The 18,006-nt window shown below is 37.2% G+C and overlaps 2 protein-coding genes and 1 non-coding gene across 3 annotated transcripts in view; all 3 read right to left on the minus strand.

The window, feature by feature from the left end:
* nckap5l (NCK associated protein 5 like) overlaps nucleotides 1-6,852 on the minus strand; it is a 49,232-nt gene extending 42,380 nt beyond the window's left edge. The window contains exon 1 of the mRNA XM_023336276.1: nucleotides 6,672-6,852. The gene's annotated coding sequence lies outside the window, so the exon portion shown is untranslated. The remainder of the gene's footprint in view (nucleotides 1-6,671) is intronic.
* Nucleotides 6,853-8,379: 1,527 nt separating this feature from the next.
* On the minus strand, nucleotides 8,380-16,941 carry kansl2 (KAT8 regulatory NSL complex subunit 2). The gene is made up of 10 exons (XM_005801896.3): nucleotides 16,878-16,941; nucleotides 15,538-15,795; nucleotides 15,284-15,456; nucleotides 14,435-14,549; nucleotides 14,078-14,241; nucleotides 13,828-13,991; nucleotides 12,780-12,876; nucleotides 10,790-11,043; nucleotides 9,751-9,963; nucleotides 8,380-8,607 (listed from the first exon to the last, which is right to left on the minus strand). The coding sequence occupies exons 2-10, from the start codon at nucleotides 15,786-15,788 to the stop codon at nucleotides 8,518-8,520; spliced, it is 1,521 nt and encodes a 506-aa protein (XP_005801953.2). The 5' UTR covers nucleotides 15,789-15,795; nucleotides 16,878-16,941; the 3' UTR covers nucleotides 8,380-8,517.
* Nucleotides 12,546-12,682, minus strand: LOC111610048. The gene has a single exon (XR_002753475.1). It is a non-coding gene; the product is annotated as a small nucleolar RNA SNORA2/SNORA34 family (small nucleolar RNA).
* Nucleotides 16,942-18,006: the final 1,065 nt, after the last annotated feature.

The following is an 18,006-nucleotide window of genomic DNA, read 5'->3' on the forward strand; positions in this document are numbered from 1 at the left end:
GCTTTGCACTTTGCCTCATAACTGTTTAAAATGGCGTGGAGTGAAAACTGAAGATAAAAGGAAAAGTCACACCACCAGTCTGATAGCATTTCATATTTAAAACAAAAAAAACAATCAATAATTATCAATATCAACTGATATGAAACAATTATATTGTGATACGTTTTTTAGCTCTAGCTTGTAGCCAGCTTTTAGGATTTGATTACATGTAGTGGCTGGTGCATCTTTACCTACCACATTTTTTCCTTCCACTCAACTTTCTACGAATACAGTTTTTAACATATTCACAATATTCAAATTTCCTGAGACACTGAATTTTAGTTTTTTATTATCTGCAATCAAAATTAAAAGAATAAAAGCTTCAAATATAAAAAATCTGTGTAAAAAATCTATGTATTAAATAAGTAACTTATTTTTCACCATATTCTAATTTTCTGAGCTGTACTTTTGGCTGTGCAGATTCTCCATCTTGTATAACTCTTTTACCCTCAATAATCAGAAGTCAACTACCTCAAGTACAAGTAGTTTGGAGACTGCAAGAAAAAATGCAACCTGGAATAACAAACTGTGGAATGTTCTCCGCTGCAGAGGAAACGGACACGGCGCATGGCTTCAGGATGCATCGGCAGATAAATTACCACCGACACCTGATCAGCTTTTCACCTGTATCTGTATAATCCTTTCACCAGACACAGCTGGGATTAAACAGAATCACAAGCAGCTTCATCAGGACACGGGAGCGCCAGCTGCAGAGCAAAATATCCTGCATCAGCAGCTGCGCTTCCTTTGCCCATAAAACTACGCAAATTGGAAATACGAAAGTAAATTTGCTTAATAGAAACACGACAATTGTAAAAAGTTTTTTGATAAAAAGCTTTCGCGCTCGGTTGAGGTATTTCTTCAGCTGTTTCCAAATTAGTGTGTTTTGCAAAACTGCATTGGAAAAAATTTTTCATAACAAATAAGTCACGTGATCAACAACAGGAAGTTACTACTGGCAGAAACATTAAAGAAGACGACAGGAAGCCAGATTGTAGTTTGCAAAAGCACACAGTTACATCCCCACCTGAAAAACACTCCATACTTTTCCAGATTATTTGTTTTCAAATCACTCTGATAGCATTTTTAAAATGCATTTCGTTGAAATGTTTTTCTCTTTCGATTTCCTGGTTAATTTAGAACAATTGTTGTTTATGGTCAACAAAATTGACCACAAACACCGACTTCTTGTCCTGGCATTGTTATCACACGCCTATGTTAGGGGATACATCATGTCTTGCAAAGTTACAAGAACTGTTAAAGAATTTTCTCTTGAGGAATGAACCTTTTTGCAACTCTTGTAAATACTTTAACGAGCTAAACCGGTTAACGAGACTAGCATCAAAATTAAACACTTGGTCTGTGCCACGTTTCCTTTCTAATAAAGTCTCAACAGCGAATGTGGCGTCTACGCGAACCGCCCGATGCAAAATGTGGGACAGAAATGCCTTCAGAACATCTGTGAACAATTACAGGCAAACAGAGAAAGAGTGAGAGAGAGAGAAAAAGAGAAAGAGAGAAGAAGAGAGAGAGAGAGCGAGCCGGCACTCATGCTGCCTGTTCCGCTTCAATAAGTTGTTGGCATGACTTCTTGTGATGTAATGCTGCAAAGCTTGGAAACGCTATCTCAAAAGTTGCACTGAGACTGGGCACTCGGAGAAACTTCAATCGGCACCAAACACGGGGGGCACAGACCCAAAACGTCACACCGCGAGCCCAGAGTGGAACCACATTTATCCACACACACCAACCCCCAACGTCGGGTTCAGGCTCTGCATGTTCCCCACACAGTACTGCTGTTTTCCAGCTCTGGATTTCAGGTCTGACAGATAAATTCAGAAATAAAATTATTCCAAAGCAGAAAGGTAGACTACAAATTTTGACCCAGGAAAGTAATTTTTTGCCGTTTTCTTGCTAGCAGCTGCTGATAAGCTGCAAGAAATACAAAAAAATAACGGTGGTTTGGTTCAAAAAGTTATTTTCTTGAGGGAAAACTTATTATTCTTGAATTAAATGGACACAAGTGTACAAATTGATATATTTACTCATATTTCTGTGTCATATTTAGTCATATTCATTTTTTTCACCAAAAAAAGCCTTTGTAGTGGTTGGCAAACTTCTGCTAATCTGAGAATCTGCTAGCAGTGAGGCTAATTTCTGCTTTTAGCATTTAGCGCACTTAGCTTCTTCTTCCAACGACTTGAAGAATTCTTAACAGTCAAGAAAGAAAACATATTGTCAAACATTCTTCAACTTTAAGTTTACAAAACACTCAAGTAAATTAGCACTTTACTTAGCTAAGAGCTAAATAAATGTTTTCGAAGTTTGCAAAAGTGCTAAATGACTTAGCTCCACTGTCAGCTAATTAGCTATTACTGATTGTATACTTGCGGCTGTAGATTACGCATCCATCCTGTGGTAATTTTATGCATGTCAGCTCAAAGATGCGTTTGGCTAACGTTTGTGATGCTAACACAAGCGCAGCGGTTTCTGTGCATCCATTATCAGTTAAACTTGGTCTTCATCTTAAAAAGTAGATTTTTACCTTCAATACATCATCAAACGTTATTTTTATCTGTATCAAGCTAAACATAAATGTAAATATAACACCATTTATTACAATCTTCATGAACTAGACACAAAAACAAAGCCCACAACACTGAAGAAGCATCATAAATAAAGATCTCCAAAAGTCTAAAATGATAGAATTGTGTTTTCTTCTGATTACGCTTCAATCCAATGTTTCACTCTTTTGTTCTCCACCTCAAAAAGACTTTAAATCAAAAATATGTCACCAAATTGTGAGTCATTTTACTAAATCAAAGAGGAAAGTTACATTTTGTGTTCCACTGCTAACTGACAACACGATCTGCAGAGCATCATCATCATCATCAAAAAGTGAAGAAAGTACCAAAGTTTCCCATTTATGCTGCATCATTATCACTTTTATTTGCTTTTATCGGTCAGACAGGAATGTAATAGAGTCACAGAAGAAGAATTTAGGTTTATATTATAGATAAAACAAATCAGGCTCAAACAACAAGGTCTTTGTTTAAAATGAGCCTTTTTTTAAAATGTGGTCTTCGCAGATGTTGTACCTGATATACAGTGTTCATCAGAAGCTGCCAAAAGCAGCAAAACTGAAACACTAAATCAGCATAAAATCTAGAAAAGAAAAGCATTAGGATGAGGATAAAGCAGCCTGCAAACACTAAAAAATTCATCGAACGTTTCAGCAGATCTTCAGTGAAAGCTAAATATTTTACAGCCCAAATTCTTCCCAGTCATTCCACCCTCGTTTCTTCTGAAGTCAAGCTCACTCTTTGTTCAGAAAAAAAAACCCCAGCAAAACGACAAGACAATGAAAACAGCATGAGCACATCTCTGGCCTCCAACCAGCAGTGCCGAGATCATTAAGCTCCGAACAAAAACAGACCCTTTGATAACGCCGCAACTATTTCATAGAGGTCTTAAACCCCAGTTTAATCTCTGATTGGCCCAGATATTATTGGCATTATTAACACATGTGTTGGTGGTGATAAAAACACTTTATGAAGTGAAAACAAACAAGGAGGAATCCGCTCCTCGTGACAGGGAACCATTGAGAAAACGTGCCGTCCTGATTAAAGAAAAGCAGCATTGTTAAAGCACAAAGCAGAACCACAGACCCAGTCGGACTCAGACGCTGGCCTGTTTTCTCATCCCTGCTCGCCTTCACTGATAAAATCCTGATGTCTACAAGTTGAGCTTCGATTTTCTATTCTTATAGGCCTTAAAGGTTCACTTGTTTCTGCTTAGACGAAAAAGTACCAACTGCTGAAATCAGGATACCTTGGATGTCAAACCAACAATAACTGAACGCTGAATAACTTTAGTGGCATTTTCCAGACATCTTAAAACTGCAGTATGTAACTTTTATAAAGAATATGTTTTTTACATATCTGGTAAAACTCTCACCATGAGGGGACAGTTTGTTGTGAGACAGATAATCTGAGAAAAGATCGATCTACGATTGACGTCCGATTGCGGAAATTCACGTAAATTCATGGAAATGTGCAGCTCCTGACCAAAACAACCAATCAGAGCCTGGAGGAGGGTCTTAGCGCTGTCAATCAACCTCAAGTACTCACTACTAAATGTGCTAATGGTGGAGAAACAACTCACCATTACAGGAAAACCGTTTATCTGCTGTCATTGGTGGCTATGCCAACTACACTAAAGGAGGGATGTGGAGAGGCAATGAGCAGCACCACACAAGATTGTGATTGACAGCGCTAAGACCCGCCTCTTGGCTCTGATTGGTTGTTTTTAAGTTAGCACTGGGAGATAGCAAATGAGATAATTGTTTTCACTGATTATCTCTTTCATGACATACTGTCACAACATACTGAACGTTTATATATATATTTAAATATATATTTATTTATAACAAATATGTAAAAAATACTTTTTATATACTGCAGCTTTAATCCTGGTCATTTTCAATAATCTACTCAGTTTACTGTAAATAAATGCTATTTTATGACTCAAATAAATCATCTTTGCCAAGAGGAAGTTAAGTTCTTTCCTTAAACATTGAATAATTGTTCTGTGAAAATGCAGATGAAACTCTCGTTGCACCAATCTTTGACAGTAGCCACTTCCTCCAGTTTGATGCTATTCATGATCACGGAAATTCACACAAAATCAACAGGATCCAGCGTTTTTTCACATTAATGCATAATTGTGCGTTCATAGAAATTTTCCACTAAAACATTGAGTTTCAGTGACTGATAACTCCCACCTGCAGGTGGCAGTATTCAGGTGTACACTGCTTTTTTTTATTTATTTTTTTACCTTGACAAGTGATCGATGTGGTGAGTAACAAAAAGTTATATCAACTGGTGTTAGCGCAAAGGGCCCAACAATTTATTGTGCACATGTAGCAATAAGTATAACTTTTGGAAAGGTTTGATGAGGGGAAAAAATGGCAAAATTCCTTGTAAATATTTCTAAAGCAGCACCACAAAGTCAGTGACTTGTGAAAACCACCCCAACTGTGAGAGTTTTTCAGGTTTTATAATAGAAAATGCTGATGGAAATTTCAAAATTCTAAATAACTTCCTAATTTTTTGCAAAAAATAAAATAAAACTACACTTGCTTGAGGCAGTTTTTGGTTTTTCAGAAAAAGAGTTAATGCTGTAAAGAGACAGAAACAACATTTTCTGAATAATTTCGGAAGCAGGTGACGTAGCACTGGCACAAAACTCAGAAACATTTATAAGCCCAGATTTCTAAGTCGTTTCTGTGTCATCCTCTACTTCCTGTTTATTACAGCCAAATGTAGTATCAACATCTGACAAAACTACTGACAAACAAACCAGTAGATGGAAAAACGTCCCATTTTCTTTATTTTTAAGATTTGTATGACAGCTGGATACAAACAAAACCATCATTGGAGAGGCATCAGTCCTTTCACTAAACACTTGGAGACCGAGAGAGGTGGACTATATAGACTAAGAGCTTGATCACAATATTTGTGGTTCTATTGTGATAACGATATATCTGTGACTGTGTGTTGCAGCAATCAGAGTCCCACAAACACAAATGCTGCTGACAAAACATTCCCATTTATAATATGGTTCGTTATGACACCATTCATATAAAAAGTTATTTATATCATCAAACCACCTTAAATTTAATCATATTTTCAAATTCATTGGTATTTTCACAGAGCAAATAGTAGAAAGAAATGGGAAAATTAACAATTTAGATAGTTTTCAAGAGTCTTAAACAATTAAGAGGAATTTATATTGACAACAGCAAATCAAAATTCTTATCGTAATAAGAAATGTATCAAAATAAATGATAAACAAGACAATAAATGCCCAATTCCATCTTGAAGCATGTTTTTTTTTCAATAAGGGGCTTTATATGCATACTCTTTAGAATATAAATTATTGCAACATTTATTTATTCATCCAATCTTTCCTACTATTCTGGATTCTGGTCCCCCCTTTCTGACCGCCCCCTTTAAAAACCTCCTGGAAGCACCCCTGCACACAAGGGAAGTGACATTTTCTTTACACTTTTCTTTGTTCAAAGTAATTCTTCAATATCTAAATTCATTAATCCATTTTCAGATGAGCTATTATCGCTTGTTATTAACGTATTACTTCTGATTGTGGAGCATCACTGCTTTCAAAGAAGCGCAGCTGATTTCCATCATAAATAAGCTGCAGGATGAAACCAGAGCCGCACACACCAGTTCCTTCTCTGGGTTCCTCTTTCTGGGTTTCGAGGCTAAATAAAACCTTACATTTCAGTCCTGAACGCGGATTAAACCCACATTTGCTCTAGAGCTAGAAGTGTTGGTAAAATGGTTGTATTTTCTCTTTAAGGACGGGCCCTGCAGACCCAAACACTGCGCCGAAACGAGTCCCCTCCGACGGGGAGAGAGAGCTGAAACGCCCTAAAGCTTCTTCCACAAACAGCAACGAAACGCTGAGAATTAAACATCCATCATGAAACATTAGTGCAGACCAGAGCAGAGCTTCGCTTCACCCGCTACTGTTACGGTATTCCTGCAAAATCTCGGCCGCCGGGCGAGCATTTCACCACACAGAAAGTGCGTTTTTCATTTTGCGCTCACCTCATCCGGTAGAAGCGCGTCTCCTCCGGATCATGGCTGATAAGGATGAAAAAATCTCCAAATGTTTGGCGTTTAAAAGCGGCTTGTGCTCATTGTCGCAGCGGCGGCTCCAATGCAGCCAGCGGCCGCTGTGCCCTCCTCTGCCTCGGCGTTGTGTTCTGTGTTTGGGTCGGAGGAAAAGTGATGTCATTGCATGAAAACGGCCGAACCCGCCCCATTTTTTTCCCTTTTCTTTTTTTTTTTTTTTTCTGAGGTGGCTCCAAGAAGCTGAGCTTTACTGTAAACCTAGAAACTATAACTGGGTCAGAACCAGAGGTGGGCAGAGAATTGTACTCAAGTAAAAGTAGCACAACATGTTTTTACTCAAGTAGGAGTAAAAAGTATCTGGTAAAATGTCTACTGAGTAAAGTACTGAGTAACTCATCATTACTGACACTGCATCCAAAACCAAACATGCATCAACCAAGGAAATGGTCAAATCAGAACCAACATGCTGCCAATATGCTAGAATCATCCATCATGCCCATGGATGAAGACTCAGAAAGAACTCCGACTGTAAAGGCAAACTTGAAACGTTGCCATGACGATGTGCTGAAGGCGGAGTCTCGGAAAGAGCAGGAGCTTCTTAAAGAGACAGAGGCCCAATTTCAAAACATCAAATTTCCTTTTATATTTGATAGTTGCAGCATTTTTACAACTGGAGCTAACAGTTACTTGATTGCACTGCAATCAAGGTGCAATCAAGTAACCGCACTCCTAAAACTGCACACATGGTGCAGTTTTAGGAGTCTTTATAGACCCTCTGATCTGGGAATACATTGAGATCCTGTAAGAGCGGTAAAAGTCTGGGTTTCCCTCCTGGACCTGAAAGAAGTTTGATAAATTGATGAAAAAAGTCTAGAAATTCTCTTCTTATGTTTCAGGATCCAGTAGGAACCCTAGTTCCACAACATTAGTTCCCCAGAGTGATCCGAATGCAACTCATTGTTGGAACTAAACAAATCTACAGTTTCTCACAACCTGGGGAGGAATTTTAAAGAGCACTTAGCTGAAATCTCCTCAACGAGAAACGGCTTTATCAAATATGTTCCCCGTTTAATCCACCAGATTTAGTTTTGCTGCATAGTTGGACATCTTACAGAAGCTTAGCAGGACTAAAACAATGAGAAAATTGGATTTTGAGGCACCTGTTGAAAACATTAGCAAAAAAATACAATTACCAATAAAAGTTTTTTACTGGTAAGAACCACTCAGGGGCAAAAATTATTTATTTTTTCCATAAAAATCTAAAGTGATTTTGTTGTGAATTATTACATTTTTACCTGTTAAGCAACAAACATGTAATAATTTAATTGAAAAGGTCCAAAAGTTGTCCAAGTTTTTTAATTTGTTGATGAAGATATTATTTGTAGTTTATTCCCAGCAACATATACAAAAACTGTCTTCACTAACTGTGTGACTTAATCTGTTTTACAGTAAAATATTACTGGAGATTTGTGGCCCTACTTACTATGAAATTAAAATAAAAGCAAAAACAAATCTCAACGCAACTAATGACAGAAAAACACTTGTTCTGCACCTAAAATTTTCCATTTAAGATATAAATTTGTCATTGAAAAACCATTCAAAACTAGGGACCACAAATGGTCCCCGGGCCGCCCTATGAACAACCACTGGACTAAAGTAAAGACAAATACAACCAGCTGACAGCGTTTGGTTCCTCTGTCACCTTTTATTACAACAAACAAACACTTGAGTACCACCAGGTACCAGATCAGAAGATTACCAATTCACAGAACCAAATTATCTGGAACCAAAAGTAGCAGAAAAATAAAAAGGCCTCTGTTCATCGAGGAGCGTCGCCGGCTGCCAGGTCCAGGTCTTGGGCCGAGCTGTCGGTGGCGTCTTCTTCTCCTCCACCTATGTCTGACACCACCTGAGGAAAGACACCAGAAATAAATCAAAGTTTTTTCTACGAGAAGTCGGCCATTAAAAATCCATGGCAGTAGCAGTTCTTCTAGCCGCTTTGTGTCATGAGACAAACTGAGAATCAAAACTTTCACAAGAACTGAAACGTGACATTTTTGTTCAGTAACATAAGTTGGTGTTTTTCTGCTCTGGTTGTGCAACTTTAATAAGTTTGGTTACTCAACTCAAACGCAGCAGGCTCCATTTATGTTATTAACAAACAGGTTTTAGCTAACCATTAAAATCCCCATTTTTAAGACAAACCTCTACATATCGACACATTTCCCTTTAAAAGAAGAGCTGATGATCAATACAGCAACAACAACTCCTGGATTTTATGCCCTGAAATAAATATAAAAGTTACATATGGCAGAGTAACCTTAAAAGATTTCTGTAAAAACAGCAGGGAAAAAAAGCCCCAACAACAACCTGAAACTAGACTTCAAATTACTAAGACAAACAAAAACTAAGCAGAGTTTCTAAATTATTCAGTTAATCTTAGTTGGCTTTAAATGCTCATTCAGTTACAATTAGATATGCTTATTTTGGATTATTTCTCTTTCAGTTAAGGAAAATGTTTTTTTTCCTCATAAACAATATTAACCTTAAAGGTAAAAGCTTAAACACTTTAGGTCCAGGATGTGTGTGGTCTGCAGAGACATTAGTGGTCCTTTTCCTGACATGATATATGATTATGGTGTCATTATAAATTTTAAAGCCATCAATGCCTTGAATAACATAACAGGATGGGGGGTTATGTATACTCAGAAAATATTTATTTCTTACATAAAAACTTAAATAACTAGAAACAGGAACGTACATTTTTATTTTTGGCAATAGTTACGAAACTAAAAGCTTTCTTCCAAACATCAACTTTATGAAACATCCAGTCAGAGAATGACTTTATATAATTATAGTCTGATGTGTGTGAAACATAAATGTCAAAGCTGTAAAACAGGAACAAAGTCATTTTATTTATTCAAATATGAAATTAAATGGTCAAAAATAATTAACTACTTCAAAATCATACCATCTCAATATTAAATCTAATCCTTTATGAGGATTCACAGAGGAGTCCAGAATGATTTTCTCGGTTGAGCCTCAAACTGACCTGATCATCCATGATGGCGTCCATGTCTCTTTCTGAAAGCTCGTGTCCTGAGGTGTCCAGGTCCACCTGGTCCGGGTCCGGGTCCTCCCCGGTCAGGATGTCCATCGGAGCCTCGGCGATGGCTCTGATGGTCTGGTCCTCCAGGGCCAGGGCCGTGTCAAACTGCAGGGGGGACGGGGGACCCTGCATGCCGTCCCCTTCCACGTCCAGGTCCTGCAAAACACACAGCATGAGGACAAAATCAATAAAAGAGGTTAAAAAATTAAACATTTTTATTCACTTCTGCATCAATGAGCTGAAATAACTCGTTTTAATAAATTATAGTTAAGCTTGTCACGATAAAGTTATTACGATAAACAATAAATATTGTCTCAAAACAACAATATTTAAGTAAAAATAACAGTAATGGCATAATAAAGCAAGAACACATCCTCAAAGATTAATAAACTTGAAATTCTAATGAACATTTAACACTGGAACTGGAAGAGATTTTAAATATTCAGAAAAAACAAAACAACTGAAATGACAAATAAAATTAATTATGGAAAAAAATTGTCTTTTGAAACAAAAATGATCTACTTGAGGTCAAAGCATCAGACGGAAAACTTATCATCCAGTTTTTGGTAGAAAGAAAGAAAGAAAAATAATAAATGATGCAAATGGAAATGATTGAGCTTGTTTTAATTTATTGTGCGATTAATTGATTAATTGCGACAGGCTTAATTGCTGTTTAATTTTCCCTGTTTCGTCTAATTAAAACATGTTAGCTGCTACGCCACGCTGCAGGCACCAAGTATCAAAGATGGATAACCTTTGCAAACAATGTAGCTCAGTTTAACACCTCAACGTCGCCGCCTGCTGCTTAAAAAGGGAATCAACTTGCCAAAAATTTACACCACCTAATTCAATTTGATACGACAGATAAATAAATTGCCAAACTCATTTTATTAATGGTTAGTTTTTTGATTGTTTTGTGAAACGATTCTGTTAGCAGACGCTTGTGTCATGGTGGGTGTGTATCGGCAAAGGTCAGACGTACGTCGCTGAACTCCAGCGGGAGGCTCTCTGTGGGCTGCAGCTCCGCCGCGCTCAGGTACATGTCCTTGCTGGACGGGGTGAAGGGCTCCTGCGGCGGCGGCTCCTGCTCCGGCTGGTACATGGGCGGCGGCAGGGTGAGGTGCAGAGGGCATCGGGGGTCGTCCGACTGACCCATGTGGACGGTCCGGTCGCAGGGAGCGTCTTTCAGCCCCGGGCAGATTTTAAAAAGCACCTGGTTGCTGTCCTGGCAGATATCTGAGCAGCAACTTGTTGAGGAAAATTAGAAGGAATTCACACAAACATGATTAAAAACCCAGAAAAAACAGGAAAAATACACAAAACTACAAACCTATCGACTATGATGTGAAATTTTCATGAGAAATTTAAAAACTAAAAACAACAGAAATGAACAAAAGAAGATAGTTTTAATTCTCATGAGATTTTTTTGATCTTACTCTTTTTAAAATCAAAAAATAGAAATAATTTAGGTAATTTTAACTAACCTAAAACAAGAAAAGTTTGACCTGATTAACTTTAGACTGTGAGAAAAAAAGTTTTGTCTTTATATTATATTTAAATTTGGCTTAAACTGTACGTACACTTTCCAAATTTGGGCTTTTAATGAAATGCTACATTGCATTTTATTACCAAACTATGCAGTTTGAATATCAAACACTTTCAAGGACTTTATACAGAAATCAAGCACTTTCCAAATATTCAAAACATCTAATTGAAATTCAAGCATTTTTAAGGATTTCAAGAACCTGCATGAATCTTTGTTTCTGTAGGTTTTATGTTCAGACAAAATGTATAATTAACCAGCAAACAATCGGCACTATAATCTGAACAGAATCTCTTAAGCTGAAATCTGGCTTCACTTACGTTATCCTGAATAAAAAAATGCATCTTAAGGAAACGTTAGGGCTGGGAAAGAAATCGATTTCATCAATTAATCCAATTTTTGTTTTATGAAGATTAAATTTTTTGAATGCTTTTTTTCCCCAGAGTTCCCTGGAGTGATGTCATCACGCCCAGGGCGGCCATCTTGTCCGACATGTGCATTTTGCAGCTGCTGTTTATTTGGTATTTGAATTCAGGCCAAGCCTATGACGGACTATTAGAGCCAGACTACGCTATTCAACATTTTTAATTTTGCTAATACAATCATAGTATTACAAGAATAAAGTAGAAATAATGTGATAATAAAGCATTAAAATTACCAGAATAAGTCGTAATATAAGGAGAACAAATTAATAAAGAAACTATTTTATGAGTCTTACATGAAAAATAAAAAATTTAAATTATGTTGGATCTTATTAAGTTATACTTTTGGTATTGGTTTTACATATAATTTAATTTCCCTTAGAGAAATCCAAAGTATTTTTGGATTTGAATGTAATACTTCAAATTTGAACACATCAGCATCAAATTATTGATGGACTTTAAAACAACTGAGCATTAAGACAATTTTTTTCATGAAATTTCAAAACATTCTTTTGGTAAAATTGCTTTATTATTGACCTAGTATTATGATTATATGCTCATAATTAAATAAGGATTTATGTAGTTTGGCTCTAATACTCTACCGTCCAACTCTCAAAAGAGATGACTGAAATAAAATCCACTTTTTGAAAATATATTTCTGTCATTTGTAATAGTTTTTATTTTTTCAGAAAAAAAAAAAAAACAAATGGGGAAAAACAATTTCATTGGGAAATGAAATTAAAAAAAAAGCCACATCGCCGAGCTCTAGAAATGATTATTCCTTCCAACTGAATTGATTTAGTCCCTGTAAATCTGGGGAAAATCAACAGACCATGGGAAGGTTTTATTTTGGGCTCCTTTCTGAGAAAACTAACAGCTACTGCAAGCTGCTGCTTTTGATCCGAGCCGAAGCAGAAAGGAAAGGTAGGAAAAAAAGTTAATTAATTCAAAACACACAACAACAACAACTCCACTGTGTGACTCAACATAAGTAGAATGAAGGATACGAGAGAGGCAGTGTCTGGCCACCGGGAGGCAGGGGTTCGTGCATCTGACTCCATCAACAAAGGCCATGCAGATTTCACCCACGGATCTCATGTGGAGCTGCAGCGCAAAACAGGAAATATCAGGAGAAAGAAATGCACCAATTAAAGAAAATCATAAGAAATAAGCCTGCATGAATGTTAAAAGAGAAAAACCCCCAAAAAGATACCAGAAATATGATTGATGTGGTTCAGTTGGAGCTGGTAACATGACTGCTGAGTGGTGGATAGAAACCACTGAAAACCTACTCAACAATAAACGAGGCTGCAACACTTTAAATGAGTAAAATTGTCAAATTTTTCCAATGGAAACGGATTTGTGACTTATGATAGAAACAAACGTAATAAAGGTTTTGTCTTGTTAAAAAAAAACAAGGAGTCCACTTTGCAAATATTGAAAAGTCTGGACTAGGCCTGTCACAATAACAAATTAAGCTGGACCAGAAATTGTCTCAGGAATCATTGCAATAAACAAAGATATTTTGGTAACTTTATTTGACAGGTTGTGAATAAGACTGTCATGACTCTGTCATAAACATGACATAACACCTGTCATGAACATGAGTAAGTCTTCATGAATATTTATGACTCTTGTCATAAAGTGTCATTCGGTAAATCATGACACTTTTAATACAAAGTTGACATTATTCAAAATGTCTTTGTTATGACAACTTGACATTAACCAAGAAATCATAATCTGACATAAATTTGTTATAAAAGCATCACTGATTAAACTTTAAAAATTATGTAGCTTTATGTTACTAACGCTAAAGTTTAGCTTAACACTGATATTGTAAGCTGAGCAATAAAAACAAGATTTAGGTCACATTTATTAAAAAGTGTATAGTCAAGTTTAATAAATTCATTTATAGCAGATCTGGATGCACCAAGGTCTGCTGGATAGGTGTGGTTCTCTGAGAGAATACAAAAGCCTGGTACTGAATACTTTGTGTTGTAACCAACACTTTCTATGGCAAGACTTTAATGAATCCTTTCATGATGATTTATTCACCTGAGAGGCTCCCTCTGTCACCGCCTGCCTCCTCTCCCTGAGCTGCCGGTGCAGCAGGGCTTCCACTCCGTACCGGCGGCGGTATCGACGCAGAGCTTTCAGCTTCTTCAGGTTCTCCCTCTCCTTCATGGAAAGACCTTCAGGTCCCGTTAACAGACTGCTTCCTGAAACAAAAATACAAAACGTGTTAAAAAACTCCATGGGAACAGATCTCATCTAATGCTTTCTGGCTGCAGGTAGTTGTAGTTACCTAAGGTTTCATGCTCCAGTTTACGGTTTTGCAGGTATCGGCGCTTTTTCTCCTTCAGCAGATGCTGCAGGCGCTTAAACTGGTCGATGTACAGCGACTGCAGCCTGATGAGCTTTTCTCTAGTGATCAGAGCCACTTCCTCTGCTGTGTAAACCCCTGCATGTCTGCAAAGGTTATCGAAAAGAAATCTAAATTAGCACAGATATAATACGAGAGGATAACATTTAATACTTTTGTAAAATAAACTATAAGAAATGATTCATAGGTCGGAACAGCAGTTCAAAATGTTAAACTTGTCAACTCTGCTACACATAAAACATTTAGGTGAAGAAAACATGGCTGCACATTTCGTCTTACTTCAGAGGATCTTCATGATCGCTGTCAATACTGTCAGCCTCGCTATCAGGATCTCCTCTCCAGGTCTGGTCCAGCACCAGCGGGCTCTGCTCCTCTTCACTCAGACTTTCTTCATCTGCAACAGAAAGAGAGATTAGACTAGAAACGATTGATTGTGATGAATCAGTTATTAAAATAATCGCCAATTACGTTAGTAATCGACTAATCGTTAACTGGGGTATGCAGACAGAAAAGGGTAATCTACTGAAAAAAATAACATAAGAGAATATATAAACAATATAAATATAATACATTTAAGATTAAACAAGGAAACTTCATCTGTAAATATTTTCTACCCAGAATTCCTCAAGTGGTAGTTATTGGCTTCACCAGATTCAAATTCTTTAAAAAAAAAAATCTATTTAAGAACCTTTTCCAATCTGATTTTTAATCGGTTAATCAAAACGTTATTTACCAGATCAGCCCTACACTATATGGATCTGTAGGAATAAAATAATATGACAGTTTTTAATGATCAAGAGTTCACTAAAGGAAATATGTTATTGCCCTCTAAGAAACAAAATGCTTAATTTATCATTTAAAAATGGGATTTATTTATTTGTATATTTTATTGTTTTTCTAGGCTTAAGTGGTTAAATAAAAAATCTGCAGAATTTGGCAATTTAGTTATCCGATTAATCATCTGAGTAGTTGAAAGACTAATCGATTACTTAACCAATTGCCAGCTCCAGCTGTAAATTAGATGAGAAAATACATAGCATTCAGGTCTTGAACTAAAATTATGTTCAGGACCTAAACTAAAGGTAAATCCTCTCACATTTAAGTTTGCAGACAAACCAAAGGTCTTACCCAGGATGCGGCTGGCCTCAGAGCGTCCTCCATCTAGACTGTGGGTCTCCGATCGGTTGAAGCAGCTAAGCTGGGACAGCAGAGCCTCTGGAGACGGACCTGAAGAAGCCTTCCTCATCTGAGCTCGCAGGGCCATCGCATTCCTACGAGCATGCTCGGCACAGAACGTCACCCTGCAGCAGAAACATAAGAAAATTTTAAAAAACGTGTTTGAATCAGTGAGTAGCTACGAGGATGAACCTTCCTCCACGTACCCATCTTTCCTGTCGGCCTTCGGAGCAGCGCTTGGGCAGCGCTTGCCATTTTTGGCAGAGACGTAGCTACAGTGCTTGTACGGGGCATTCTTGTCCTCCAGGATGTGTTTGATGCAGAAGTCGAAGCCCTCGAGGCGAGGCTGGGTGCAGGGCCGCTGGGTGAAGGCGCAGGCCTGGGGCTCCTGCGGTCGGGCAGTCTGACTCACCCGGTTGCGACTCGAGGGCAAAACGTGTATTCTGATTCTGTTCATCTCAAATCTGGAAAGAAAAGAGAATTCAATCTAAAACTGATATATTTTCGGATATTTTGTTATTGTGGGTGATGACGCTGTGGGCAGGAAGGATCTCCAGTAGCAGTCAGTCTCGCAATGAGCCTGAAACAGCCTCTGACTGAAGGCTGTCATTCAGCAAAGGCCTCATAACTGTAGTAAAATGCTAACAACTCCATTTCCAAAAAGCAGAGACAAAACTGAATTTCCTGATGGCTAATTTAAAAAACTTTAAACTGTTTGAGAAACACAAGTTTAAGGCAATAATTTTGGTACTAAATTCCTGAGATCTAAACCCTTTGAGCTTCTTGGTTTATGGGTTTATCTGTATTATTCCACCATCTATAACCATAAACACCATGTGATCAGTTTTTCCTTTTCTTAAATCTATACTACAGTAGTATTACTGAGCCTGTTTCTCCCTGTTAAAAGAGAGTTAATCCTTTCAACTGTCGCCACATGCTTGCTTAGGAGGAGGAACTGCTGTCAAGATCACTGGTTACCAAACTTTCCAGATTCTGACCCACAAAAACCTTTGAAGCGGGTTAGTCAGCTCTGATATTTGTTATGAATGCTAATACATTATTATTTAAAGAATCTTAGAGCTACAATCATATTAGAAATATAGATTTAAAAATGCGTTCATCATAAGTGTAACAACGTACAGTTAGAAGTCGTTACTTTCTACGGTTTTAATACGCGGGTAAATGCCAGTTAACCTTTTACACAGATAATTAACGCAACTGTTAAACAAAAACAATAAAAGCCGCACTAATAACAATATCATTTTAATACTGTATATAACTGTTATACAGTGCGGTTTGACGGCTCCAACTCCGCGCTACAAGCTTTAACCCGCCTCTTTATACTGCGTCACTACTTCAGTTGAAGAGTCGCCATCTTTGTCTGACTGGTAGCATCATCAGCTAAATGCTACGTTAAATAATTCTCGTCAAAGAGCAAAGGTTTATCAAACACGGCCAAAAATCAGCTGCCATACATTATATCGCTACAACATGTAGAAGCCATGCTCTGAACGAAGCCTTGTTTAGTAGTAGTAAAGCTGCTTACCCTCCTGTAGGGACGTCCGCACAGACGAAGAGTCCCAAACTACAATAACGCGACTTCTCCCCGGATTCCCTGATTACAGCCAATCTAGCCCCACCCACTTGCAACGCTGATTGGTTAGAACCAAATGTAAGGCTCATGATTGGCTAATCAAGTCGCCACTCAAACTGGAAACAACTCGCTTTCCAACACGCCCAATAAACAGAAATTAAAAGTCCAAATCCCTTTTTCTTAAAATATTTATTGACTTCCGGAGAAAAGCAACCACATTTTATCAAAAAACATTGTTCACATATAACTTATTAAATGAAAAAAAAAAATCCAATTTCTTAATTTTCAGACCTGAGTGTCAATAAAAACACCAAGAAATGAAACATGAAATTATTGTAAATGTGATTTTTGCATTGTTAGGTTGCATGAGTGTCTTCCATTCACCTTATATATATGGTCTTAGTATAAAAATGTGTCATTTTCTCACAGCATGTTAATACTTCAACTGAAACATTTGTCCCAATTAGATAATTTGTTTTGGAAATCTACTCTAGTAGCTTTACCATTATACATGTAACACTTTGTCGATTTCATCGTAGGCTCACCTACAAAGATAAATATTCAGTGCATTCACCATTTCCCTGTTACAACTAAAAGCCTAAAGAAAAGAAAGCCTCTTTTCTGACATATTTATCATTTATGAGGGGAATTAAATAAAACTATATGGCTAATTTGCTGTACTGTATTACCATAATCTGCTTTAAGCATTTTTTTTTTTTACATAAAAACTGATTAAAAACAAAAAGGGAGCAGGCTAAGAGCAGAAATATTACACAATCAAACCCATATAAAGCTTTGTGTGTATGAAATGTACAGCCAACAAATAGAACATTTGCTAATTTGCTCAAGCATAAAATTTAAACATTCTTTTTGGGACTACATGTTCAAAACTGTGGGATGGAGGTGCTGTAATTATAGAGGACGTGCAAAAACTTTTTAAAGAGTGGTCATTTTTGGATGGACTAATAAAAATAAATATGAAGAACATTTGCATGTGTAAAACCAATTTTAACATGATTAAAACAGAACAGTGTTAACATGAGGGATTACACAATCAAACAACCTAAAATCAGAACCATCA

The sequence above is a fragment of the Xiphophorus maculatus genome, chromosome 1, assembly GCF_002775205.1.
Source record: "Xiphophorus maculatus strain JP 163 A chromosome 1, X_maculatus-5.0-male, whole genome shotgun sequence".
NCBI classification, from domain to species: Eukaryota; Metazoa; Chordata; class Actinopteri; order Cyprinodontiformes; family Poeciliidae; genus Xiphophorus; species Xiphophorus maculatus.